The sequence below is a fragment of the Primulina huaijiensis genome, chromosome 11, assembly GCF_012295235.1.
Source record: "Primulina huaijiensis isolate GDHJ02 chromosome 11, ASM1229523v2, whole genome shotgun sequence".
Lineage (NCBI taxonomy): Eukaryota > Viridiplantae > Streptophyta > Magnoliopsida > Lamiales > Gesneriaceae > Primulina > Primulina huaijiensis.
Window position 1 is genome coordinate 21,863,364 of NC_133316.1, and position 24,920 is coordinate 21,888,283.

Genomic DNA, 24,920 nt, shown 5'->3' on the forward strand with positions numbered 1-24,920 from the left:
TGGAGAAAAAACGTGGAATAAATATTATTTTCGGCATCTTTTGATTCTTTTCCGTCAAACTTAAGAACATTATTTAATTTCTTCAAACATATATCCCTCTTCGTATTAATACCTCTAGTTATCCTGAGTCACGAGCAAGGAGGCAGAGTTATTTTCAAGGCCAAACAGCAGAATCAAGACTTTTCCTCCATCAGTTTCAAAGAAAGAAAATGGGGAAAAGATCTAAAACTCGATCTCCCGAGAAAATATCTAAGCATGAAAAGAAACAACCACTAAATAACTTGATCAAGATTTTGAGGCCTAAAGTTTACATCACAAGTTCTAACAACTTCAAGGATCTCGTTCAAGAACTTACCGGAAACACAAACACGTCTCCTGTTCCTTCACTATCTGCATCTCATCCATCTCGACAAGTTCTACCCTCTATACAGATTGAAGACCATGCATATCAAGAACTCAGCATCGATTTATCGTTTGATTCTTCATGTTTTAACACCCCTTTAGAGGGTTCACCTGATTTACAGGTGCGGCCTCACGAATCTTTGAACTATGTGTTAGAAGATTCAGAATTAGGCAGCCAAAAGAATGTGGATACGTACTCACCGGAGTATGGAGATTTAGAGTCGTTTTTGATGGAGATGGACTCGATCTCCTCGTGTGATGCATGTTGTGATTATGGGATGATTCAACAAGAGGTCTGTGTTTATGATTATGATTTATCCACCTTGGTTTGATTCATAAATGGTACATATAATTGTAATTATCAAGTGTGTAAGGGTGCTTGTGATTAAGTTTCTGATCATAGTGTACATGTTTGTAAAAACTGAAGCAATTAGTGCAAATATTCATCGTTGCTATATCCTATATTTGTTGGCCAAAAAATAAGGGTTATGTCCTAAATGAAAGCGGTTATTATTTTCTCAAGTACTGTTTGTGATCTTGATTATTGTGAACAGAGTGGGTTAAATATGATGTGTAGTTAATATGCACTTTTTTTTATGTAATTAATATGCGCTTTTGCCACTTCTAATTTCGAGCTTCCTTCATGTAATTATTCTTTTTTTTTTTAAATTTAATTACGAAAAATTGATTATTTTTTTTTGTCTTTTATGTGTTTCTTTTATTATTTTTATAGTTTATATCTTTATTTTTTTAAATTTTAGTCATTTTTTATGTGATGTTGATGATACGCTAACGTGTGAGTGTCACGTCCCATCAACACTTCTGATGAAAAAATTTAAAATTATCAAAAATAAAAAATTACATGACTAAGTTTAAAATTTAACAAAAAATCTTAAAGTGAAAAAAATATAAAAGATAAAAATTCAATTTTTTCTTTTATCTATATTATTATTATATTATTAAGTTTGAGACCTATCTTAGAAGACACCAAAATATTTAATTTCATAATTATCTTTCTTACTTTACTGCAACATCCTCAAATCACTTAATATTTTACATAGAAATACGTGTGCTTACTATAGAATGAATTGGACATGTATGTAACTTATCAAATGATTAGCAGTTGAAAACAATCTAGAAGCTGAAAGATCTCTTTGAACTAAAAATACTATAATAATACTAATTATTAAAATATATTAATGAAATAAACATTCGAATTACACATGTAGTACTTAAAATGTAGCGATTTAATATTAATATATGCATTCTGGACCGCTGTTTGAAATGAGGTGTCACTCACAAAATTGCGATTTTGCCAACTCAAAATGGAAACTGGCAGGCCATTTTCGAACCAGAAACATTCTAATGGCCCTGATTTCTGGCTCTGCTTCATCTCTACATCCAAGACCAATAATTTCCTTCAAGATTCATAAGCTCAAACATGGGATTAAGCCAATTGACGCTGCGATTCCAGGCTCTTTGAAGGCGGCTGCTCTTTCTGAGGGAACCGAGCGCAGAGTTTCGGAGGATGAGCCCTCTACTTACTCTGGTGAATTTTTCTGTCGCATATGAATTTGCGTTTGATCGGAAGAAATTTGATGCTGGCTTTAGTATTTGAATTCAAATGGTTTGGTTCTGATAATTATGAAATGAAGTTTCTAGGTTACCAATAAAGAGAGTAGAAAGTTTAATTGAGTAAAATTTCGTTTGTTGATTTACCCTATGATAGTCAGACGATGATAATTAGCGTATAATTTAATTTATTATAGAATTCGATTTAATGAGACCATAAATATTTTATACGGTGAAAAAAAGAGGAAAAGAAGGTTGTTGCGAAGATGCATCTTTTAAACTATTATTATCGTCTTTGGTTGACAAAGTAGCTAAAATATACAGACTGCTAATATTCTGCTGAAATATCTACATTATCTTTGTTGATTCAATGATTTCAAATGTAAGGGCCATCCACCTCTGCTCGGATGCAGCTGGATCTCTTGGAACAACTCACTTCTAGTGCGGAACAAGGTTTTAGTTTGCCTTCTTTATAAAACATTGGGAACATATTTTAACACCGTCTTCCAATTCTAGCTTTATCTGATAATTGACCAGGTTACGAGAGCGATGGCAGCTCGGCAAAACCGACAATACGCGAACAACTCGCTAATTTGTTTGGAGAACGGGATGATGATTTTACGATCCCGTTAGGTAAGAATCTTAAGAAAGTGACTCCAAAGTTCTTGACTACATCACAGAAGAGAAACATCAGAAGGCAGTCGTATATGGACCAAGTGTCTCAGAGGAACGACTCCGGCTTCTTCGCCACCATAGGTGCTTTTGTTGTCCTTCCACCTCTTGTTATATTAGGTGTAGCTATTGCAACTGGTTATGTGCAACTTTTTCCTTGATATATTGTACAGAGAACTCACTTTTACTTGCATCAATATGGGATCGTTTGCCTTAGCAACAATACCACCATTACTATATTATAGCTGATGTAGTTCATTCTAACCACTGATATATCTACTTCGTTACTATGTAGAATTGAATTCAATATGTATAGATTTTGATTTTAAAAGAGATACATAAATCAGACATAATCATATTCAATAATTATGCAACTGAAATCGTCTAAATCTAATGGCAAAAACTTGTGTGAGACGGTTTCACTGGTCGTATTTTGTGAGACGGGTCTCTTATTTGGATATCCATAAAAAATATTACTTTTTATGTCAAGAGTATTACTTTTATTGTGAATATCGGTAGGGTTGACCCGTCTCACAGATAAAGATTCGTGATACCGTCTCACAAGAGACCTACTCAAATCTAATTGAAGCAGAGTCGTGTTAATGTTGGCCGGTGACCTAATTTATTAATTATACTGAAAGTATGTGAAATTCAAACTATCGCAACATTCTATGGTTCTATCAAATCATACATCCTACAAATCTAACGAGGGATGTTTCAGAGCTGCAGGGTCATATTTTTCTAATTTACAACAATTGCTCATTAATTGATAAAATGGATCATTAAACAATTAATTAGCCTTTTTGATGCTTTATTGAATTACATAACCAATTAATTGCATTACCCTTTTTTTTCCTCCAAGTCCATAGTCTAATTTTTTTACTTGAGCTAGTTGATCGAACCTTAATTTAACAAGAGTTATGTTACAAGTTACAAAGTGCATTTGAAATTAAAAAATTATCTTAGTTTGAAAGGTTTTTTTTTAAAAAAATAAAATGGATGAATAATTTTGTAATTTTAAATATATTTTGTTATTCAATTTATACATAAAACATTTTCCATTAAACAATTAGATAAGAGTGGCTATTGGACTTCTCGGTTGCTTCAACTTAAAGTCAGCACATATAAATCGACGAATGCCTAAACTGATGTGCTATTTTCATCATAGAACAACAATTGCTGGACAAATATACGGCAGTTACCCATTTTATATAGAGGTAAAATACAAGTCCAATGGAACAATGTAAAGGGGTGATCATTTGAATCACATTACCATGGTACGTAGGATCACCGAAAAAATAGTGAAAATTGAGTTTCACCACGATTATTGTGTTGATATTTACACCAATTATGCTCAGTAGAATAAATCGAATTTATGTTCATTGATTAATTTATATTTTCTTTTTTCGAATTATTTATTATAATACGCAGTTGTAGTTCTTAAAACAAAATTTGGAATAATAGATAATAAAATTTTGTTATAATGAAAAACATTGTAATATTTATCACATCAAATGTTATTTATGGATTTCTGTGACACATAACACGATTTCTCAAATTGGAGAATATATGTTGTTGTGGAATGGTAAAGTGATGCATAGAGGACATGCAAACGTCGCGTCGCATCTGTCAATTATTTTGCGTAATTAAATCTTATACATGCATGTTATGGTTCTTTGAATTTTCTAAAAATGAGCCTTTACTTGTGATAATTAATTTCTATCATGATTATATGAACATATAATTGATCCTCTCTTTTAGTTCATCTTCAACGAATGCATACTCCTCGCATGTTCGTGGCCAATATATACAATGAAGGTATGTATATATTACATAATCTTATCGAACACTAAAAAAAATATATTTCTTGAGTTTTTATGTATTTGAATTGATTAACGAAATATTTCGTAATAATTTGATTAATTTGCAGCAAAAGATTGTGGTGAAGGTGTCGATGCACGATAAGAAATCTCGTTCCAAGGCCCTCAAAATTGCGGTCAGCTTATCAGGTACAAACACAACATTTTCCCTCCGTTATGTTTTTGTTCAATTAACACGATGATTTTTTTTACAAAGATATACAGTTTCAAAAAAGTATGAATTAACTAAATCTAATCTGAATTCTTTGTTTCGTAATTCAAAGGTTTGATTTAATCATTTGATCAAATAAAACATTTTTAAAATATCAACTGTACTTAATTTTTTCAATTCAAAGATAATTAACGATGTGTTCTAATGTTTTAAGGACAAAGTTCCATGCTGATGATCAAAATTTAGTTCTTTGAGTATATATATATATCTAAATTTGGAGTACTGTTTTAGGTGTTGAATCGGCGGCAATAACAGGACAGAGAAAGGACCAGGTGGAGGTGGTCGGAGATGGAACGGACGCAACGGAGCTGACGCGGTTGTTGAGGAAGAAGGTAGCACATGCAGAGCTGGTGAGCGTCACCGAGGCCAAGACAGAACTGCCCAAGTTTGAAGCCGTAAACCCACAACCGCTGCCGATGGCTGTGTGGTACCCGCCAGCGCCGCCACCTTATAATTGTCATACTCATTGCCCAAGCCATGATCCCTTCTGCAACATCATGTGACGTTTTTAATATATATATATATATATATATATATGATTATCTGGAATATTTACAAACATTTCATTGTCGAATACAAGAAAGATTATCTAGTGTTGTGGAAGTTTGCAGAATGAGCATTCTCATAATCGGTGGTAACACCATTTTAGTCCTAGTTAATTATGAGATAAGGACCAAAAAAGTTTTAACTAACAAAATGCAATTAGCCCAAGAAACAAGTTTTCAACTTTATTTATAATATAAATACAAATGTAAATAATAATAATAATTATTAAAACGACATAAATGTATACAAACTACAAAAAAAATTGAAGATTTTATTAATAAAATATAAAGTTTTTAGTAGTATTTTTTTAATAATAATAAAAGTATAAAAAATATTATCTGAAGTTCACAAAAAGCATCAATGATAATTTTTCGATTTATTTTTCTGAAAAAGTCAATGATGATATCTATTTCTATTTCATGCCAAAAGAAATGCTAGAATCTAGGGATAAATAGATAAAATTATTATGAAATTTTTTAGAGTCTAATGATATATAGATAAAATTATTATGAAAAAATTTGACACAAATGAGTCAAAAAAGAGTGAACAAGATATTCCCACAAATAATCTTTAATATAATGTTATCATAACTAAATTGGAAGTTATATTGTTTCAATTGGAATCACCAGTTGTGATGATGATACATGATACACTGTTGTGACACTATATATTACTTTAGAGTTGAGGTAATTTTCTTCTTATTTTAGATAGAATAGTAATATTTCAGTAAACATCACAATATAAAAAAAATGAATAGATATAGCTGTTAGAAAAAAGTTAGGTATCTGTAATATCTATACATTATTCAAGTTAATTAAGTTAAAATTTGTAACGTCTATTTATCATTCAACTCAAATAACTTATATAAAATAATTGGTCGATTTCGATTATTAATTTAAGAAAATGAATCCATGTTTAGTAAAATTGTAGTAAATGAAGTTTTCTTAGTTAATTATTCTAAGTCAATAAAGTATTTGTTTAGTTTATTTTCAATTCTTATGTCTAAATATATTATTGTTTTTTTAAACTATTATAATGTTTTATTATTTCTTTGCATAACTCATTGAGTAACAAAATGTGGTTTTGAAAGATTTTGAAATTACGATATTCATGTGGTTATAGTTTAGAATATAAGCTATCATGAACAATTGTTGTCACACGTACTTAGATATTCCAAGAATTATAATTAATTATTATTTTAGATATTTAAAATGTAATGTTTTTAATTTCAGGAACATAATTATCAATTAATTTATGTAATGAGTAGAAAAATATCAACATCATATACCAAAATATTTTCTTACACTCTTATATTGATTAATTAATAAAAATTCATTCATATAATTCTATTTACACTCTTATATTGTTTAATTAATTCAAATCTATTCGTATTGTTATGTTATTTCAATTTAGTATTTAATATGATAAATCATTTTTTCCAATTCTTATAACTTGTTTGAATTTATCTTTTTTTGAATAAAATGTCTGATGGATTGGATCACGTTTTGTCATTAATAAAAAATATTTTATTATTAATTTAGTTTTTTATTATATAGAATATGAACTCACGTGTGAACATTGGATCACGTTTTGTCATTAATAAAAAATATTTTATTATTAATTTAGTTTTTTATTATATAGAATATGAACTCACGTGTGAATGTATGCTTTCATACTAGTGTGTATATATAAAATAATTTGAGATATTTTTAAATTGGTGATTATGATGGTTATTTTTTGTACTGATGTAAATAATGGATGCGTCCGAAATCAATTAGAATTTTTGTTAATAAAAATGTTAATAATTAATATAGGAGGAAAATGCATTCAGAAAAATCATCCAAACAACCAAAATGGATTTGAAACAAAAAGTTTTTTGTTTAAAGAATACTCAATCTGAATATATACACCCCTAACTTTATCTACACATTATAGAAAACAGGGACCTTGTTTTGTGTGGATTCAACCCAAAATCTGACTTTCTTAGAATCTTTTAATTTAATAGATTGATTACTCGAATCCGATGTAGAGCAAAAACCTTACTATCCTCTAGCGAAAAAAATCCGATAATGTTTAAAAAAAAAGGGAAAAAAGTCCGAATATTTGTAAGGTCATCTTCAACCACAAAATCTCTTTTGGTACAAATTTTACACTAAAATAGTGCGGTTTCTGCACCAAATACAACATACATCTCTAACCCATTTATTTCAAATCTTACACCAAAAAAAATATTCTTGAAATATTCCTTTTATTTTTCATATATTAATTATTATATTATATTAATTATTATATTTTATTTAATGTATTGTTATAATACTTTTTTGTATTTGTATTAAATTATATTAAATATAAATCATTAAATCAAATTAGTTTTTTAAATATTAATAATTAACATAAATAAGTAAATATTTTAAAAATCAACAATTATTATTTTTAAATTTTTATGATTAAATATCTAATTATTAAAATAATAAAATAAATATTATACTATAATTTAAATAGTATTTATAATTTTTAATATAAATATTTATAATAAATACAAATAAATAAAATTAAAAAAAATTAAAATGGCGTAAGGGAAGGGGCAGCGTTATTTTGGTAAAATAACGTAACTACTATTTTGGTACATCATTTGACATGGCTTAAGAAAAAGGAATAAAGGTGCATGATGAGTTGAGGAATGGATTCCTGTTGCTATCAGGTTTGACCTTTTTCAAAATCCCATCTTTGCACGAAGCCAATTATGTTAAGCAATGGTGGCATATATCGTCTTCTTGTTAAATAAACTGCACAAGATTTTAGTTGCAAGTGCGTACACTTGCTAAAGCCCATCAACCGAACCGAACGAGTTATTCTTTCAACTCAGCAATAAAGAAAGGCAAATTATTAATTAATGCTTCCACACAAATTCATGTCGACATTGTGAAAGTGGGTCCTCGTGCATTAAATCTTAGCATTTAATAATTCGAGCGAGTTTCAATAATGCCTGCTAGGATCATAGACCAGTCAGTACTTAAATTTTATGTATTTATTACCATTGAGTCTCGTACATGAGATATCGTTTCATAAATGAGGTCTCGATGAACTCAATATTAAAAGACTATATATATAATAGATACAGTGTCAGGGAGTGGATTATAAGCATATGTGGAAACATATATATCCACAAAGTTTTACTCAAGACTTTTGAGATTTAACACGATCTTGGGATCATTCCTTTACATTTAAATTCTTGCGTGATCTTAGCCGTCTTTATGCTCTCGATGATCTTCCATGTGACCATATTTATAATTTAATAATGTATAATTTATATTCAAAAACCTGCCGGAAATGAGTTTGATATGTTAAAATAATCAAATGATTATAGTTTTAGGTTTCTAGCGGTTGAGATTTCGATTCTCTTCGGTGATCATGATCTTGGGTTTCGTGTCTTATAAATTGAGAAAATAGTCACTCAATGAATTTAAGCATGATGTGAATAATAATAATAGTAATAATAATATTAAAGTTTATGGGAAGAGCAAAGTGGGAACTGGATTTCAAGAAGTTGACTCGAATTTGTGGGTACATTTCTTAAAAAGCTGCGTGGAGATTGATGCCGAATCTCGAGTAAACTTCGTCGTCATGGCCGAGTCCAAAACAAAATTTAATTTCCAAAACTTTGAATCTTGAGTGCAATACGGGTCCCTCTTGTATGCAAAAGAACAACCATCCGTTCTAAGCATGGAGGACCCTCACCAGAATGGCCACATGCTATTTGTCAACACACCCTTGCTATTTCTAAATTCAATTATTTTAATCATCGCAAAATCTTGATCAACACCATTCACCGCAATGTCAAAATGGGAGGAGACGGGATGACTAATAACCCATCACAACTCGCCATTAGACAAGTCGGGATGGTACAACTTAAACCACTTATTTTATGTGGTGGAGCCAGCTTTGTTCGATCATAAATCCAAAATAATATCATTTCAAAAGACTTTTCAATAAGGCGGTATAATATTTTTGAATTTATAAGTCGTTTTTTTATTAATTTAATATTTATCGAATTGGAACTTTTGTAACATTGTCGATCTTTTAAGAAGCCGACGTCCGCCGCGATTCACTCTGGACGATTTTCACTCACTTTTCAATATCCAGTGCATGCATCATGCACATTAATCCAACCTACGATTTTTATCATCGATGCGGTAGCTCTTTTCTACGTCATCCCTTCTAATACACTGACTCTCAACGAGAGCAACAATGTTAGCTTATAAACTTAAGAAAGGTATTATCCCAAAAAGCTTGTCTTTTGGGTGGTGTAACTTTCTGGAGTTTATAAGCCACTCTTTATTAGTTTAATATATCGATGTGAGTAACATTGTCGACCCCTTGAGAAGCCGACGTCTGCTTGTATGAGACACAAATAGGTTGTAGATAATATATCTCCAAAGCGACAAGTGGGACTCGAAATATATCAATGGAGTTTATAAGACACAATTAGGTTGTAGATAATATATCTCCAAAGCGACAACGGGGACACGAAAATGATCAAAGAATCAAATTTTTATTGAAGTTATCGGAGAGAGGAACTAGTATGTGTTGGTCCCACTTGCAGTAATTTGAGATAATAAATATAAAAATAAAGAATAAACTGGACATCGAGATTTACGTGGAAAACCCCTAAAAATTATTAGGGTAAAAATCACTGATAAGATGAAAAGATTTCCACTATAATATTTTCTGGTGTACAACTCAGTCACTGTGTTTTCAAAGAGAACACACTCTCTTAATACAGGAGAACAAACACATCACAAATATTATAGAACTAAGCACTCAAATGCTATAGAATGAGAGAAAACTCGAATAAGGGATGATTTCAGAATGAAGGGTATCAATGTGAAAACGCGTCTGATAAATTTCCTCGAACTTTCGTTGATAATTCAGCCAACCACGTTTTTCCTCAACCAATTCAATTCATTTTCCCGACATGCATTTAATGCACACTTTCTTTGACCATTCTTTGTCGACGGTATGTATGTTAGTCAGAGGTATATACGAGTTCAATTTTGCCGAATCAATAAAAATATTAGTTTGATATATCGATATAAGACATTTATAACACATAAACTCGACGGACTTAACCCGTTTTGACACTTCTAACCATATATTAGCTCAATCACAATGGCCCAAACGTTGACGAAATTTAGCATTCTTAATGATTGTTTTAAAATGAATATCGAGCAATGAATTTTTGGAGCTGCTACACTAAAAGTTTTCAGTGTGTCGATGGTATAAAGAGTTGCATATGGTGGGTTAACAAGGGATATCGAGTGGTCCTCGTACAATTGACAATGAAACTTCGTAATTTAGCTCGGACCATTTCTTGCGCATATAGCATGCCCACCCACCACTCGAGCCCCAATATAAAGCACACGGTAGAGCGCTACACTAAGTCTAAAACGATAGCCACACAATTTTATTTAGCTGAGGCATTAGCATCACTCATCTCTTGAATTCGGGTCCTTACTTATTTTTTTGGATCTTTATAATTTATTAAAATATTATATAATTCTCCTGGATGAAAGGAAAAATTGATCCACACAGCGAAGATAATTGGCTTTTATACAATAATAGATATTATTGTTATTATCATAACATAATATATTTCAGTCCAAAGGAGCAATAAACATAGGCATTGAAGTGATATGAACCCAAAATACATAAGCTTGCCAGGTTCAAATTAGTATTTAGCTATATTTATGAAATGAAAACAACCATACTTCACTTAGCAACTAGAATTTAGCACTTTTCATTTCATTAACAAAAGTCTGCCAAAAACAATCATAATCGATGTTGTGAGTTGTATATTTTAAAATTTGAACGATTTTTGCACGGTTAAAATTATGCATGGTTAACATATTGAATCAATCTGAAACCGATCAAGAACTATGTCCGATTTTATCCAGTTCAATCCAGAACCAACATAGCTTCAAAGTGAATCAAGAACTATTTTAATTTGATCCGTTTGAATCCAGTACCGAAATTGGTTCAAGACCTGTTCTATACAACTATGTTAGGTTACGCTTCAATTTAGCTTAATTCGATTTCGGTTTTGGATTGTGTTACACTTCCAATTCGATAAATCCGAAATCGATCCAATCTGATACCATAGAAGTTTGGTATGGTTTCATCACCTTACAATCTGAAACTAGTTTAATTTAGTCTAGAATCGGCATGATTAACATGCCTAGTTAAAATGCTATTAATTTTACACTAAAAGCCCAGCTCATTACACTCACACTAGCTTTTCAACATTGAAGGGTCAACGGTCAACCTCTCCCTCAAAGAACTTTTAAATAGTGCACATCAATATTTGAATCCATACTATTTCTTTAGTTGGCAATAAGGGGAGGGTGGAAGTTTAGATTTCAATAAAACAAGGAACATAAAAAAAAAAAAAAACAGCTATACTTCAGGAATTTAGAGCGATGGAAGGCCACAATATTGTTTCTACTCTTTATCTCCTCCTCTCACTAGTTTTATCACTATTGCTTAGACCCACATTTGCCCACAAAAAGGTGAGCATTTATGTTCTCCAATACTTTCATATATGATTAGTAGTTGCTAATAACAATACACTAGCATAAGTGAAAGCACGATTTGATAGTTTTCTCTTGATTCTGTGCAATATATAGTCATATGTGGTGTACTTAGGAGCTCATTCCCATGGAGCAGAAGCGACATCCACCGACTATGACAGAGTAAAACAGTCTCATTATGAGTTTCTTGGATCATACTTGGGAAGGTAAATTAAGGTTAACTTGTGAGAATTTAATTTAATCAACTTCAATTTCTTGATATTATATCTTATCTTCTACCTTGTGTTTCACCACAGCTGTGAGAGGGCCAAAAGTGCCATTTTCTACTCTTACACCAGACACATTAATGGATTCGCAGCATATCTCGGAGAGGAAGAAGCAACCCAAATATCAAGTAACTGTGATTGTTTAATTTGCTCTTATCTTATTCAGTTTCTAACGGCAAGTGAAAGTATTTAGCATCATATATATTGCTTGCTTTGCAGGGCATCCAGATGTTGTGTCGGTGTTCTTAAACCAAGGAAGGAAATTGCACACAACCAGATCATGGGATTTTTTGGGCCTCGAAGAAAATGGTGAAATAAGCTCTAGTTTGATATGGAAGAAGGCCAGACTTGGTGAAGATACCATCATAGGAAATCTTGATACTGGTTGGATTTCTGTCTTGTGCTTCTTTTGATTTTTCTTGATATATATGAAAATCTTATAAAACTTATTATGTTCATGAAATAGTATTCTTGATTATAATAATTATCCAAAAATTCGCCCTTATCTTCGATTCTGTAGTTTTTTGTTTGGTTCTGAGACTATTTTATTATTTTTCGCCATCCACATCTGAAACACTGTGGAAGACAGTCTGGATATCACCTCCCTGCATCTAGCTCCTCCTCCTAGTGCATATGCTCAACTAACCTCTTTGCCGTTGATTTCCTAACCAGCTACTTGCACTGGGGACAAAAAGCAAATCTTGTTGCTTAAAATAGTCAATGTTGACCATCCACATCTGAAACACTGAGGAAGACAATCTGGATATCACTCCCTGCATCTGGATCATTGCACCCCAGGATAATAATAACAATGAGAAAATGTGGGTTGTGGTCCAGTCCCTAGGCACACTAATTTAACATGGAAGCGGGCCATACGGATGACTAAAAGTGATTCGATTTAGCAACAGTCTAGCTCCTCCTTCTAGTGCATATGCGCAACTAACCTCTTTGCCGTTGATTTCCTAACCAGCTACTTGCACTGGGGACAAAAAGCAAATCTTGTTGCTTAAAATAGTCAATGTTGACCTCGTAATTTGATTAAAAAGGTTGATCTATCAGAAAAGAAAGTGTATTAAGGAATCTTTTCCCTCCTACTGCATCATGTTATTGCATTATGAACGACGTATCTTTTGCTGTACGGTCAAGTTCCCAACAGAATTTCAATAGATTAAGTACGAATCATGCATATCACCACAGAGTCCATGCATAATATTTTACTTTAAAGTTTCAAATTGAACTTTTCACGGCTAATGAGCACCACTATTAAGAAAGAAACATCCGATTCGTTTTATAGAAGAGTGAGACAAAAAGAAGTAAGGTTACTGAGGAAATAGTTAAAAGTTTACGATTACATCTTCAGTTACACCTAAAATTCTTGCCATTTTACATTTGTTCTGAGGACGAATGTCTCTGCTTGTTCTCCTAGTTTTGGTGTTTCAGTTACCTAGAAAAATAAGCTGCACATAGTAACATGAACAAAAGGATTGGGAAATGGTTTTTTGTTTATAACAAATGTTGATATGAACCATCAAAATTAACTTTATGTCTTTACTCAATCAAACCAGGTGCATGGCCAGAATCAAAGAGCTTTAGTGATGATGGATTAGGACCTGTTCCATCAAAGTGGAAAGGAACTTGCCAACGTGGCTTGGATCCCAGCTTTCGCTGCAACAGGTATTATTGTTATTTGCGCTTATCTTGTAAATCTGCTACAATGAAAAGAACATTGAAATGAGAGAAAGAATACTTGAAAGTATTATTCGTCTGCGTGAAGGAAGCTCATTGGAGCCAGATACTTCAATAAAGGATATGGTGCAGCCGTAGGGCCCCTAAATTCGACGTTCAAGACACCTCGAGACACTGAAGGTCACGGATCACACACATTATCAACTGCTGGTGGTAATTTTGTGGCTGGAGCAAATGTTTTTGGGTATGGAAACGGAACAGCAAAGGGTGGATCACCGAAAGCCAGAGTGGCAGCTTACAAGGTGTGCTGGCCACCTGTTGCAGGGAATGAATGCTTCGATGCAGATATATTGGCTGCCTTTGATAAAGCCATCTATGATAGAGTAGATGTGCTATCAGTATCTCTGGGAGGAGATCCTGCACCATTTTATAATGACAGTGTTGCTATTGGGTCGTTTCATGCTGTCAAACATGGCATTACTGTTATTTGTTCGGCTGGTAACTCAGGGCCTGGTGCTGGTACGGTTTCGAATGTCGCGCCGTGGCAGATTACAGTAGGTGCAAGCACCATGGACCGCCAGTTTCCTAGTTATGTTTTCCTTGGAAACCGTATGGGCTTCAGAGTAAGTGTTTCTTCTGAGATGCTAGTTCAAGATAGATTTTTTGATTGGTTTAAGTGTGAAAGTACGTCAGATTATTTCTGGTTTTCAGGGAGAGAGCCTTTCAACTAAATCACTGCCCAAGAATAAGTTCTTCCCGATAATTTCTGCTGCATTTGCTAATGCTGCTAATGTGTCCGCTGAACAGGCGTAAGAGCACAAAAATGCCTATTTTACTCGTGTTGGAGAGTGTTTATAATGATAATTGATAGTAAAATCATTTTACATTGATCCAGGATTCTTTGTAAAGCTGAAACTCTGGACCCTGAAAAGGTGAAGGGGAAAATCTTGGTCTGTCTACGAGGAGATAATGCGAGGGTGGACAAAGGACAGCAAGCGGCCTTAGCTGGAGCAGTGGGAATGGTTTTAGCCAACAACCAGGCTTCTGGTTATGAAATTATTGCTGATCCTCATGTCCTACCCGCTTCACATATCAATTATGTAGATGGGCTTGCTGTTTTTTCTTACGTTAATTCCACGAGGTTAGCACGGTTTATCCAAGAGCCGGGATCGCCTTTTTTGTATGTATAAAATGAACATTTAGCAATTCTTACCGCAGGTCTGGCGTAGCTTCTATCACGATACCCAGGACACAATTAGGTACAAAACCAGCTCCATTCATGGCTGCCTTTTCGTCCAAGGGCCCTAACACCATCACACCGGAAGTTCTGAAGGTTTTTGACATCAAACTTAATAACTTCCCCCTTCCATAGAAAAGGGTGTGATACATTTTTCTGTTGTTTCAGCCTGATATCACTGCTCCAGGAGTGAGTGTCATAGCCGCCTACACGGAAGCTCAGGGACCAACAAATCAAGATTTTGATAAACGACGTGTGAAGTTCAATTCAGTGTCGGGAACTTCAATGTCGTGCCCTCATGTTTCAGGGATTGTCGGCCTCTTGAAAACCCTCCATCCAAATTGGAGCCCTGCAGCTATAAAATCCGCCATAATGACCACCGGTAACTACAAAAAAATGCATGAACAGAATTGGTTTTATCAAAATTGATCTCATTATTTTTCTTTGCCCGTTTCCCCTGCAGCCAAAACGGCTGACAACACAATGAAGCCGCTAACAAATGCATCCCATTTCAAGGCTACACCATTCAGCTACGGAGGAGGTCATATTAACCCGAACCGAGCAATGGATCCTGGACTAGTGTATGATCTTGGACTCCACGACTACTTGAACTTCATGTGTGCCCTCGGCTACAATAAAACTCAAGTCCGGTTGTTTTCTGACAAACCACATACGTGCTCGAATCCTACCAGTATCATCAACTTGAACTACCCTTCAATCACAGTACCTAAGCTCAATGGTTCAGTGACAGTAACTAGAAGAGTCAAGAATGTAGGTTCACCAGCAACTTACAAAGCTCGTATCCGCAGCCCCCCTGGAATATCGGTTCAAGTTAAACCGGATATTCTGAAGTTCGAGACAATCGGTGAGGAGAAAGATTTCCAGGTTGTTTTGGAGGTGAAAGAAGCCGGTGTTGCTGGGAATTATGTATTCGGGAAGCTGATATGGTCAGATGGTAACCATTATGTAAGGAGTCCAATTGTAGTCAATAAACTATAGGATTTATCAATACATTTAATCTCTATCTGGAATTTTATTTTTTGGGGAAATTAAGGCAATTGTTCTTTAATGGTTGTTCAGTACTTGAATGAATCTCCGTTTCTTGTTCAGTAGCCCATTTTTTCAATGTTACGCAAGTGAAGAGACTGATTATGTTACTGAACTATCTCCTATTTCTAAAGAAGAAAGAGTGATCCAAACTTTTATGGAAGTACGCAAATTTGTTCGAAAATTACAAATGAATTATTATTTTGATGCAAATTTAATACCCAAAATGAGAAATTCATGTGATTTCTTTCATGCTTCTTTTGTTCTAATGCTCAGCGTTACTTTTGATATTTATCAGTTTCAATTAATTGCCATAGCCCACGTAGAAGTTTGTGTCTGTGGCCTCCCACGGTAATGGAGGAGCTAGGACCGAAATATGCAATGAGTGATAATAGTATAAACAATTTATTTCTAAGAAAAATAAAAATCACAGTATATTAATTAAACTAATAAAAATTCTTGGCCAACACTTAAAAAGAACATTTAATATATAAAAAAAATTATTTTAGTTCATCGATGATGATCTGATATATATATAAAGAATAAAAGTATCCTCTTGTTCTAAATGGCTCGTCCACCAATTTGAAGGTTGGTATAGCAACAAGATAGAACTAAGCATAAACGAAAATCATCTTCTGTCAAATAGTACTCCGCACATGATCAGACGCAATACAGCACATTAACATTGACATAAATTTTAGTGAAATTTAAGACTGGTTAGCACGTTGTTGTGCACAGGATCTGACAAGTGAGCCAGCAAGTTCTCATACGGGCCGTCACCCGTCACCAGAGCCTGGACAAAGTAACCCAAGATAGCCAACATGGCCAGTCTTCCATTCTTCACTTCCTTCAACTTCAGATCCTTTAAAGATTTCTGATCCTTCCCGAATCCAAGCGGGTTGAAAAACGGGCCGCCAGGGTAGGCTGGTTCACCCGACCCGCACAATCCCTTTTCCAGGCCCAAAAAGTATTGCTTACCCATGGAACCTGGATTGTACCAGTCCTGGAATCTTCGATGCTCAGCAAATCCCATCAGCGCCATTTCGAAAACGAATAGTGTGTAGTTATCAGCCCAGTAGTTGTAAGTTCCGGCCGGGGGGATGACTCCTGTTCTGAACCAGGGGAGAGCTGTTTCTGGTGGAATCAGGCCGGCTTTCCCTAGGATTTCTGGTGCTATGGCACCCACTGCCCCTAGCATTGCGAAACGGCCATTGATGATTTCTCCGTAGGCTAGCCATCTGGGCTCGATGAACCCTCCAGTGCCTTCTGGGTCTGACAGCCCCAATGGGTCGAATCCGTAGTCACCGGGGAGACTGGGACAGTTCCAATTTTTCCATTAGTTTCAACTTCCGGTCTAAAGAAATCAATAGACTGACAGACAATTTACCTTCCATCCAAGTAGGACAGACTCTGCTTCGATGCAAACCAGAGTTGCCTGTCTGCTCCTTGCTGAAAAAAAAACGCATAATCAAAAGCTATTAGTAACTTTTCCACAACAAACTCAAGAATTTTTTGCGAGTTTATGTGTGTGGATGTATTGTAAATACCTTGACAGGAGGAGCAGCCTCGGCCCTGACAACAAATGAGATTTTTCTTGAAAATTGGATTGACCTTCCTCCAAAAATCTGCCTGGCGGCGTCTGCGGTGGCGCAGATTGATGATGAAGAGACCAACGCCTGTGTTGCCATTCTTTGTTTTTCTTACTTGGACACAGGATTTTTAGTTGGCTATTCTCACAGAAGAAGAATTTGGTAGCACCAAATAACGATTACAATACGGAATGAGGACCAATCCAAGCAAGCCAACTGGATCTATGTGGGACATATAAAGATCTTGAAATTGTGGTGCACACACGAGTTACGAAATCGGTGGATAGAGTTAGTATCTGTTGTCCAATGGAAATGGTACAGCTGGCATGCCCGCTTGGATTGCAGATAATCATCGGTTCTTTTGAAATAAGCCTCCATAGCCCACCCGGTTTGGGATTATTTTTATTTTTTCGTTTTGTATTTATATCTATCCACATTCCTTCTATTCTTTTTCTATTATATTTTTATTTAATTTGGGCCTTGTAATTAACTAACTAACGAAAAAATAACAAATCATTTATATAATTAATCATTAAACAATGATAAAATTGAAAAGTTATTTGTGTAATTGCTACTTCTATTAACCTTTGTGAAAAAGAAACGTACATATATAATTGAAAGAGAGAGTGTATCGTATTAAAAAGCTATAATGATAGGTTATTAGCATCTTATTAATTTTACTTCATCCAACATATTCTAATTTTTTAGATAATTTTTAATTTTAATTTCAGACATTAGAGTGAACTAATATAAAATCCTATGATATCATCCCCAACAAAAGTAGACGAGCATCTGGAACTTGATGACATGAAGCGATTCGCATTTTGAAAGCAGAGAAGCTAAACTTGAAATAAAATTAATAGAGGATAAGGCTTCAAATTCAATTCACTTCATAATTTCGTTTCGAAATCCATTTAATTGAGATCCTACAAGTACAACATTTCAGAACAACCCACCAATTTATTCGACATATTGGTCCTGCATTATGAGGTTCTCTTGTTCTCTGATTCTACATGTTCTCCACACCTAAGAGATAGATTGGGAGCATTTGGATTCGACGTCTTGCAACCCACAAACCATGTTAGCAGGGACTGCTATGTCTATCATCTTTGGATACGACAAGTTTAAATCTGTGTAAAACAGAGTGAATTATATATCAGCAACAAAGTGTTACAACGAATCGACTTGAACTTCAGTTTTGAGCATTTGTACCACTGATACTTACTCGTCATTATATTTATGAATGCTTCCTGCAAAAGAACATATATCAGTATCACAATTTATTGGTGAAATAAATTTAAATGGGAATTTCACAAGTTGTCACCTGATAACGTTTTTTATGTGTGAGAAATCTTTGACACGTCAACAAGTTGGCATCGCAAAAAAAGGAAAATAGATTAGAGTTACCTGATCTTTCGTTAGGCGGGGGTTGTGCACCATCTCTTCTCCCACAGTACTCACCTAAAAATCATTGAGTATGCATAAGCAACTTCAGTTATTTGTGTGCCCAAGACAGAGGAGCGATTAGGTCTTTCATGGTCACTTACAGAGAACCCCTTGTAGTCATGAGCAGGGTATACCAATGTGTCTTTAGGCAATGCAAAGATCTGTTTTCGAATTAAAACTTCAGAATGCATGTGGGAACTTTGGAGTGTTTAAATTCATAAAATGCTGTTCATCTTATGATTTATTTATTCTTACCTGGGAATGAACCGACTTATAAAGCTGCTCGGAACTGCCACCCTGTGGAAAAAGTAATTGGAGTTCAATACCAGAGCTTAAATACAACATAAAATATAAAATCAAATTTGGCTGACAAAAATTTCCTCCAGAGAAAGGACAAAGATACTGATTGAGGATAACTTGTGATCGACTTTCCACGTGTTCCATCAATCTTTAAGGCTTTTGTATGTCTTAATTGATGTGAGTTTGACCGCAGACTTACAATTGCCGCATAGAATCAGAACTATTTTATGCACCCAAGGTTAACCTCAAATACTTTGTGAGTCATAATTACCAACTTATAAGGAGATGAAGTTTCTATCCAATAATTATCTCCACATCTTTAGAAAAGGAACCTACATGTTTAAGGGTTTTAGACAAAGAAAATTTGTTACTTGAGTTCACCTATGATAAATGACATGATGAACAAAATTTGGAGTAAAGGTCTCTCCTGAAGAAGATGATACCTGAAAATCTGTCCTACCACATCCACGTATCAATAAAGCATCACCAGTGAAAGCCATCCTCGGTTGTGGCTGATTAGGTCCTTCGCCTGTGACATAAGTCACACAACCTTGCGTATGACCTGGTGTAGCACGAACCTGTGAAAGAAAAGATAAATCATGAGGCCAACATGAGGATAATCAAATGCATCATACAGAACCGAAATGCAGGATTTCACAAGGACATTACACAGCCTAATTAAATAGGTTACATTAACAGGTCGATGAAGTCATACGTCAACTTTTTCAAATGTATGATTGGTAAATCTAATTTGAAAAGCTCAAGTTCCTTTCAGTACCTCTAGAAAGAGATCACCAAATGAGATTCTATCACCAGGTTCAACAAATAGGTCAGCTTTTGCGTTGCTTGCTTTAGAGATGATGGATTGTAGTCCAGGAACCTTACTCTATAGCCACAACAGAAAAATAAACAAGTTAGAATACACTCAAATAATATTGAATCATCATAAAGAAAATGCAAAATATACTCAAAATTCAAAAACCAGGTCCGCCGCCAACAAGAATTCGAAAGTGAAAAAAGAAAAGAAAAAGTAACCTTAAGCAAGCCGGTGCCAGTGACATGATCGGCATGTACATGTGTATTGATTGCATAAATAAGCTTTAAACCCAACTCTTTCATCACAGAAAGATCCCTATCAACTGTCTTGTCCACAGGGTCAACCAACTGTTTACAGACAAGTTGCGTCAGTTCATTCTGAAGGCCTCATTGCAGTGCAAAAACAACTAATAAAAAGACAATTGTTGTCACACTACAAAATAAGTCTCCAATTATCAATACATTGGATCGTTCCCGATGAATCGAAAGTTAAGGAACGGTCTAACCCATTAATTCTCATACACACAACCGCAAAACAATTTGATGACATAAATCAACACATAGCTTTAGCAGGGAATTTCAATATATATTCATAATTTAAAAGAAATAGACCTAAGAATATCAACGGGGCTTCTGCTTTCTAGAGAGAAAAGTATAATAAATTCAAGAGTGATGCAGATACTTGTTCGAGTAATTTGGCATCATCAGTCAGCATGTTAACATTAGATAGATAAGAAGCTGATTAAGCAATCTTGATTGGAAAAAGCAAACAACTTTCATCCAACGCTCGCATTCCACTGAATAAAAGGATCGAACATGTCTAAATGTATCAAAAATACCCCAACAATAAGCTATTACATCAAACGACATCAAAATTCAAAATTCACTAAACAGACATTAAAAAACCACCCAGAACCCACTTGACCATTACTAAGATAGAAGATGGCCAATAGAATAAAGAATGTAAACATAAACCGCGAATTTAAACAAGAAGAAACTAAGATGTGGTGATAACTAACAAGGGCAGGTTTATCAGGATAAGAAGCATCGGCAAGAAGGTAAGTGTAAGTGCACGACTCCTTCTCGAACATCTGACGAAAAAGCAAAGCCGACGACGTCACATAAGAGGCTGACCCCATTGGAGATGATCGAACACTCCCGGTAAACGCTACAACCTTGGGGAAAAAAGCTTTCTTTTGCGGTTTCGGAGCGGAAAACACAGCAGAGAATTGGAAAACCCGGAGATTCAGAAGCATTTCTTGTTGTGAAAGGTGGGATTTCGATTTAATAACACAAATCGACGACCATATCAATGTAAAGAGATGGTTGCCCGAATTATTTTAGTCGGTGACGTGCATTAATTTGTCGCGGTTTAAGGATGTTTTGGCGTGACCGAGAGAGGGAATTGATGTGCGATGAACCGGGATGATGTGATTGGTAGTTGACGTTATTAGGAGACACCGTGGCAACGTTAGCAATCGCACCTAGTATTGCGCGCCTCCATTGCGTTTTGTTTGGATGTTGAGAATTTGGTGGGAAAATATTTCTATTAAAAAGCGACTGTCTTTTACATAATATTCTTGATTTAACGGGTGACGCTTTGTTTAATTGGCTTGATAATCCTTCATAACATTATTAATATTTTTAATCAAGTGTTTGGTTATGCATCTTTTCATATATTTTACTAATCACAACATTATTTATTAATACAATATCAATCATAGAAGTAAACGCTACCTAATCTGACCTGGTTCCGAACTCATAAACACAAACATACAGAATTGTGTACATTGAGAGAAATTATATTTTCCTATAAACAATGCATATCTGAAACTTGAAAGCTTAAAACAAACAGCGTATTTTTTGCCAAAAAAATTGCTGTAACATCATATTGATGGCATAACTTTCTACACCACTGTTCTCCTGAATGTAGTTTTTTGGTTGTAAAGAATGAGAAAAAATGTCACATTGTTTTTTGTTGCAAGCCAACTCATCAACTGGAGCATGAAGAATACCTTCATCCAAACTTATGGAAACTCGTGGGATAACTCATAAGAATCTTCAAGCGGAAGCTTCAGTCGACTTTGAGAAGTTGCACCGATAATATCCCATTAACTGATTACTCCCTGAAGTCAAAGAGGAGTGGTATCAAGAGAATCTTGTAAAATCAAGACCCAATTATCTCATCAAAAGAGACGCATTCCCGTTCAGTATAGATGCCAACCCCATTAGATATCACACACCTAACAATTTGTTTCCACATTCCCATTTTTGGCACAAATCCATGCCCTACCATTTGCTTCAATGACCATTCCACATCTTCCGCCATATTCTGACGACAAAATCCCTTTATCACCATCTTGTAAGATTCAAAACTCGGATTTATTCCCTTCTCAATCATCTTTTGCATAAAATTCTTGGCTTCAACAAAGCACTTTGCATCAAGAAAACAGTACAACACCTCTTGATAAGTTCCAGAATTCGGCTCGCATCCCTTGACCGTAACCCTGTCAAAAAGTTTCATCCCTTCTTGAAATCTCTTTTGTTTTCTTAATCCTAGGATCAATATGTTAAACACAATTGCGTCCACCTCCACCCCCTCCGATTCCATCCTATCCAACAAACTAAATGCCTCATCCACACGCCCAAGCTCGCACAAGCCATGCATTATGGTCGAAAAGGTTCTCACGTTAGGCATGCATTTCTGCTTTGGAAATTCATCGAGCACATTGAGGGCAGCCTCAATCTTCCCGCACTCGCAGAGCCCCTTTATGATGATATTCAGGCAACAGGCATCAACCTCCACACCCAAGGTCGGAGCACGTGCATAAACCTCATGAACAAACTCGAACTGTTTCGTCGAAACCAGCATATTCAACACGCAATTAAACGTGACCACGCTTGGCCAGCACTTGTAATTTGGCATATCGAAAAGGGTTCCGATGGCTTTGTTTATCCTACCAGCAGAGTGGCCGTAAATCTTGATCACGTCACGGAACAACACATCAGAAAGTCGACATCTCCTCTCAAGCTTGATTCTTTGCATGAGAGCTTCGACCCCATCAAAGTCACCGGCATCCGCGAGCTTATGGATGACCGTAGAGTAGAGGGATTCGGTGGGATTGTAGTCTTTGCGTTTGGAGAGTTGAATGAAGAGTGGGAAGATGAGACGGGGGTCTTTGATGTTGTTGAAAATCCTGATGACTTGAGGCTGGCTCAGCCAGTCTTTGTGGTTGAGGAGATCGGGAGGAACACAACACTTATCGCTAAACTGACGGAAGAAGAGCGAAAGATTTCGAATTGAGGAAAGGAATGAGAATCTGGAGATGGGCTGATGGATTTTCAATCTGTAACTCATACTCTCCGCATTTGATTTGGGGCGGCACCCTATTCTACCTATCATTATAGAATATTTTGAAATGGTTCACAAAATACCCGATAAACTTACCAAGCAAACTGTCTTAATTACACCAGCAAACTCACAAATACTTTTTACCAGGTTGATGAGTCGGGATTTCTTTAAACATCTATTAAAAAAAAAGGCTCGGCCAATAGAAAAAAAATGGTTTTTTTTTTATGGACTGTTAAAATCGGGACTTGAGTTAATTTCTCCGAGTTTATATTCTGAAAATTATTGTTTTAAAGCAATGGGTCCGACGTTTTTAATCAAATAAATGATGGGCGGGATTGTAATTAAGAAAGAAAGATGCCCATTCATAAATATTTTCCAATCTTTTGCAGTAAAGAAGGTAAAAAAACACATTTAATCGATTTTTAGCTAGTGATACCCCTGTAAGAGCCCGGATCATGGATGATCCGGGATATCAGATGGATTCCCAAATCAGGGTCAATCTGTAGGGTAGATTCTTCTGAAGCCGGGCAGGTGCAAGCCCGGGCTCTACTCCCCGGACAACCAGACGCCTGTGCTCTTATATAAGCCCCCAGTAGGCATTCTAACCGGGCCACCTCGATATGAGCACCGCACTCGAGTACACTAACAGAATAGGATGTAGGCGACTGTCCCATCTCTGACACCAGGTCGATGGGTTGACAAAATCAGATGGTCTGGATGTGACCAGTATGAGATTTGACATGTCAGAGTATAGCCGCCCTACTATAATTAGTAGGTAGCACGCAGAACGAGGTTATCATCACATCTCTTACTATAAATATCATGTTCATTCTACATTAAATACAGGTGCACACACCTATTCATACCAGCAGCAATATTTTCTTTAAAGAGCTTCCTCTTTTACACTTGCTGACTTAAGCATCGGAGTGGCCACGCCGGACACCCCTCCGACGCCCATTCACGAGTTCATTTCATTGTGTACAGGTTACAGCTGAAGCCATATTACAGAGATATATCTCATTGCTCTTATTCCCTTCATTATTTTGATAACAGATCCGATGGAGCACTCGACCGGCTCATCCATTTCATCCAGGATCGCATCAGCTAGATTGTTAAATTGTAAACGCGTAAAGGGTAAATCTACTGCCATAAACCACCATAAGCATCCTCTTCCACAACGCCAATCCCATATGAAATAAGCGAATAATCCCTCAATCCCACAAAATCATTCATATTTTCCGTGTTGTCTCCAAAACAACCCATAAAAGAACCAGCCATGTAATCATTAGGACAATAATAGTAATAATAATA

The 24,920-nt window shown here is 35.2% G+C and overlaps 6 protein-coding genes across 6 annotated transcripts; 3 read left to right on the forward strand and 3 right to left on the reverse strand.

Moving 5' to 3' along the window:
• The first annotated feature begins 1,698 nt into the window (after positions 1-1,698).
• On the forward strand, positions 1,699-2,862 carry LOC140988273 (uncharacterized). The gene is made up of 3 exons (XM_073457292.1): positions 1,699-1,951; positions 2,362-2,427; positions 2,512-2,862. Exons 1-3 carry the CDS (start codon positions 1,768-1,770, stop codon positions 2,805-2,807), a joined length of 546 nt encoding a protein of 181 aa, XP_073313393.1. The 5' UTR covers positions 1,699-1,767; the 3' UTR covers positions 2,808-2,862.
• Positions 2,863-4,158: 1,296 nt separating this feature from the next.
• LOC140987131 (heavy metal-associated isoprenylated plant protein 46-like) lies at positions 4,159-5,377 on the forward strand. Its single transcript, XM_073455537.1, has 3 exons — positions 4,159-4,464; positions 4,577-4,655; positions 4,969-5,377. The coding sequence occupies exons 1-3, from the start codon at positions 4,459-4,461 to the stop codon at positions 5,238-5,240; spliced, it is 357 nt and encodes a 118-aa protein (XP_073311638.1). The 5' UTR covers positions 4,159-4,458; the 3' UTR covers positions 5,241-5,377.
• A 6,270-nt stretch (positions 5,378-11,647) lies between these two features.
• LOC140988693 (subtilisin-like protease SBT5.3) lies at positions 11,648-16,168 on the forward strand. The gene is made up of 11 exons (XM_073457738.1): positions 11,648-11,849; positions 11,967-12,076; positions 12,167-12,264; positions 12,356-12,520; positions 13,702-13,810; positions 13,911-14,445; positions 14,534-14,631; positions 14,718-14,963; positions 15,041-15,155; positions 15,228-15,441; positions 15,523-16,168. Exons 1-11 carry the CDS (start codon positions 11,760-11,762, stop codon positions 16,056-16,058), a joined length of 2,316 nt encoding a protein of 771 aa, XP_073313839.1. The 5' UTR covers positions 11,648-11,759; the 3' UTR covers positions 16,059-16,168.
• A 558-nt stretch (positions 16,169-16,726) lies between these two features.
• On the reverse strand, positions 16,727-17,893 carry LOC140987373 (chlorophyll a-b binding protein 8, chloroplastic). The gene is made up of 3 exons (XM_073455844.1): positions 17,654-17,893; positions 17,494-17,555; positions 16,727-17,419 (listed from the first exon to the last, which is right to left on the reverse strand). The coding sequence occupies exons 1-3, from the start codon at positions 17,792-17,794 to the stop codon at positions 16,804-16,806; spliced, it is 819 nt and encodes a 272-aa protein (XP_073311945.1). The 5' UTR covers positions 17,795-17,893; the 3' UTR covers positions 16,727-16,803.
• Positions 17,894-18,532: 639 nt separating this feature from the next.
• On the reverse strand, positions 18,533-21,715 carry LOC140987372 (persulfide dioxygenase ETHE1 homolog, mitochondrial-like). Its single transcript, XM_073455843.1, has 9 exons — positions 21,277-21,715; positions 20,477-20,605; positions 20,220-20,327; positions 19,885-20,019; positions 19,397-19,438; positions 19,243-19,302; positions 19,103-19,156; positions 18,921-18,945; positions 18,533-18,825 (listed from the first exon to the last, which is right to left on the reverse strand). The coding sequence occupies exons 1-9, from the start codon at positions 21,511-21,513 to the stop codon at positions 18,722-18,724; spliced, it is 894 nt and encodes a 297-aa protein (XP_073311944.1). The 5' UTR covers positions 21,514-21,715; the 3' UTR covers positions 18,533-18,721.
• Positions 21,716-22,273: 558 nt separating this feature from the next.
• Positions 22,274-23,775, reverse strand: LOC140987370 (pentatricopeptide repeat-containing protein At2g18520, mitochondrial). Its single transcript, XM_073455842.1, has one exon. The coding sequence runs from the start codon at positions 23,658-23,660 to the stop codon at positions 22,425-22,427; it is 1,236 nt and encodes a 411-aa protein (XP_073311943.1). The 5' UTR covers positions 23,661-23,775; the 3' UTR covers positions 22,274-22,424.
• Between the last annotated feature and the right edge of the window lie 1,145 nt (positions 23,776-24,920).

What these genes read in the sequence shown, in the direction of transcription:
- LOC140988273 (XM_073457292.1), top strand. Translation starts at nt 1,768, where the DNA reads ATGGCCCTGATTTCTGGCTCTGCTTCATCTCTACATCCAAGACCAATA. An exon ending in TGAGCCCTCTACTTACTCTG is followed by an intron (nt 1,952 to 2,361) that starts GTGAATTTTTCT and finishes TTCAAATGTAAG; the next exon opens with GGCCATCCACCTCTGCTCGG. An exon ending in CACTTCTAGTGCGGAACAAG is followed by an intron (nt 2,428 to 2,511) that starts GTTTTAGTTTGC and finishes ATAATTGACCAG; the next exon opens with GTTACGAGAGCGATGGCAGC.
- LOC140987372 (XM_073455843.1), bottom strand. Translation starts at nt 21,513, where the DNA reads ATGCTTCTGAATCTCCGGGTTTTCCAATTCTCTGCTGTGTTTTCCGCT. An exon ending in ATCCTGATAAACCTGCCCTT is followed by an intron (nt 20,606 to 21,276) that starts GTTAGTTATCAC and finishes GTCTGTAAACAG; the next exon opens with TTGGTTGACCCTGTGGACAA. An exon ending in ATAAGTCGGTTCATTCCCAG is followed by an intron (nt 19,303 to 19,396) that starts GTAAGAATAAAT and finishes ATTCGAAAACAG; the next exon opens with ATCTTTGCATTGCCTAAAGA.
- LOC140988693 (XM_073457738.1), top strand. Translation starts at nt 11,760, where the DNA reads ATGGAAGGCCACAATATTGTTTCTACTCTTTATCTCCTCCTCTCACTA. An exon ending in AGAAGCAACCCAAATATCAA is followed by an intron (nt 12,265 to 12,355) that starts GTAACTGTGATT and finishes CTTGCTTTGCAG; the next exon opens with GGCATCCAGATGTTGTGTCG. An exon ending in AATGTGTCCGCTGAACAGGC is followed by an intron (nt 14,632 to 14,717) that starts GTAAGAGCACAA and finishes ACATTGATCCAG; the next exon opens with GATTCTTTGTAAAGCTGAAA.
- LOC140987373 (XM_073455844.1), bottom strand. Translation starts at nt 17,794, where the DNA reads ATGGCAACACAGGCGTTGGTCTCTTCATCATCAATCTGCGCCACCGCA. An exon ending in AGGCTGCTCCTCCTGTCAAG is followed by an intron (nt 17,556 to 17,653) that starts GTATTTACAATA and finishes TTTTTTTTTCAG; the next exon opens with CAAGGAGCAGACAGGCAACT. An exon ending in CTGTCCTACTTGGATGGAAG is followed by an intron (nt 17,420 to 17,493) that starts GTAAATTGTCTG and finishes GAACTGTCCCAG; the next exon opens with TCTCCCCGGTGACTACGGAT.
- LOC140987370 (XM_073455842.1), bottom strand. Translation starts at nt 23,660, where the DNA reads ATGATAGGTAGAATAGGGTGCCGCCCCAAATCAAATGCGGAGAGTATG.
- LOC140987131 (XM_073455537.1), top strand. An exon ending in AATTGCGGTCAGCTTATCAG is followed by an intron (nt 4,656 to 4,968) that starts GTACAAACACAA and finishes GTACTGTTTTAG; the next exon opens with GTGTTGAATCGGCGGCAATA.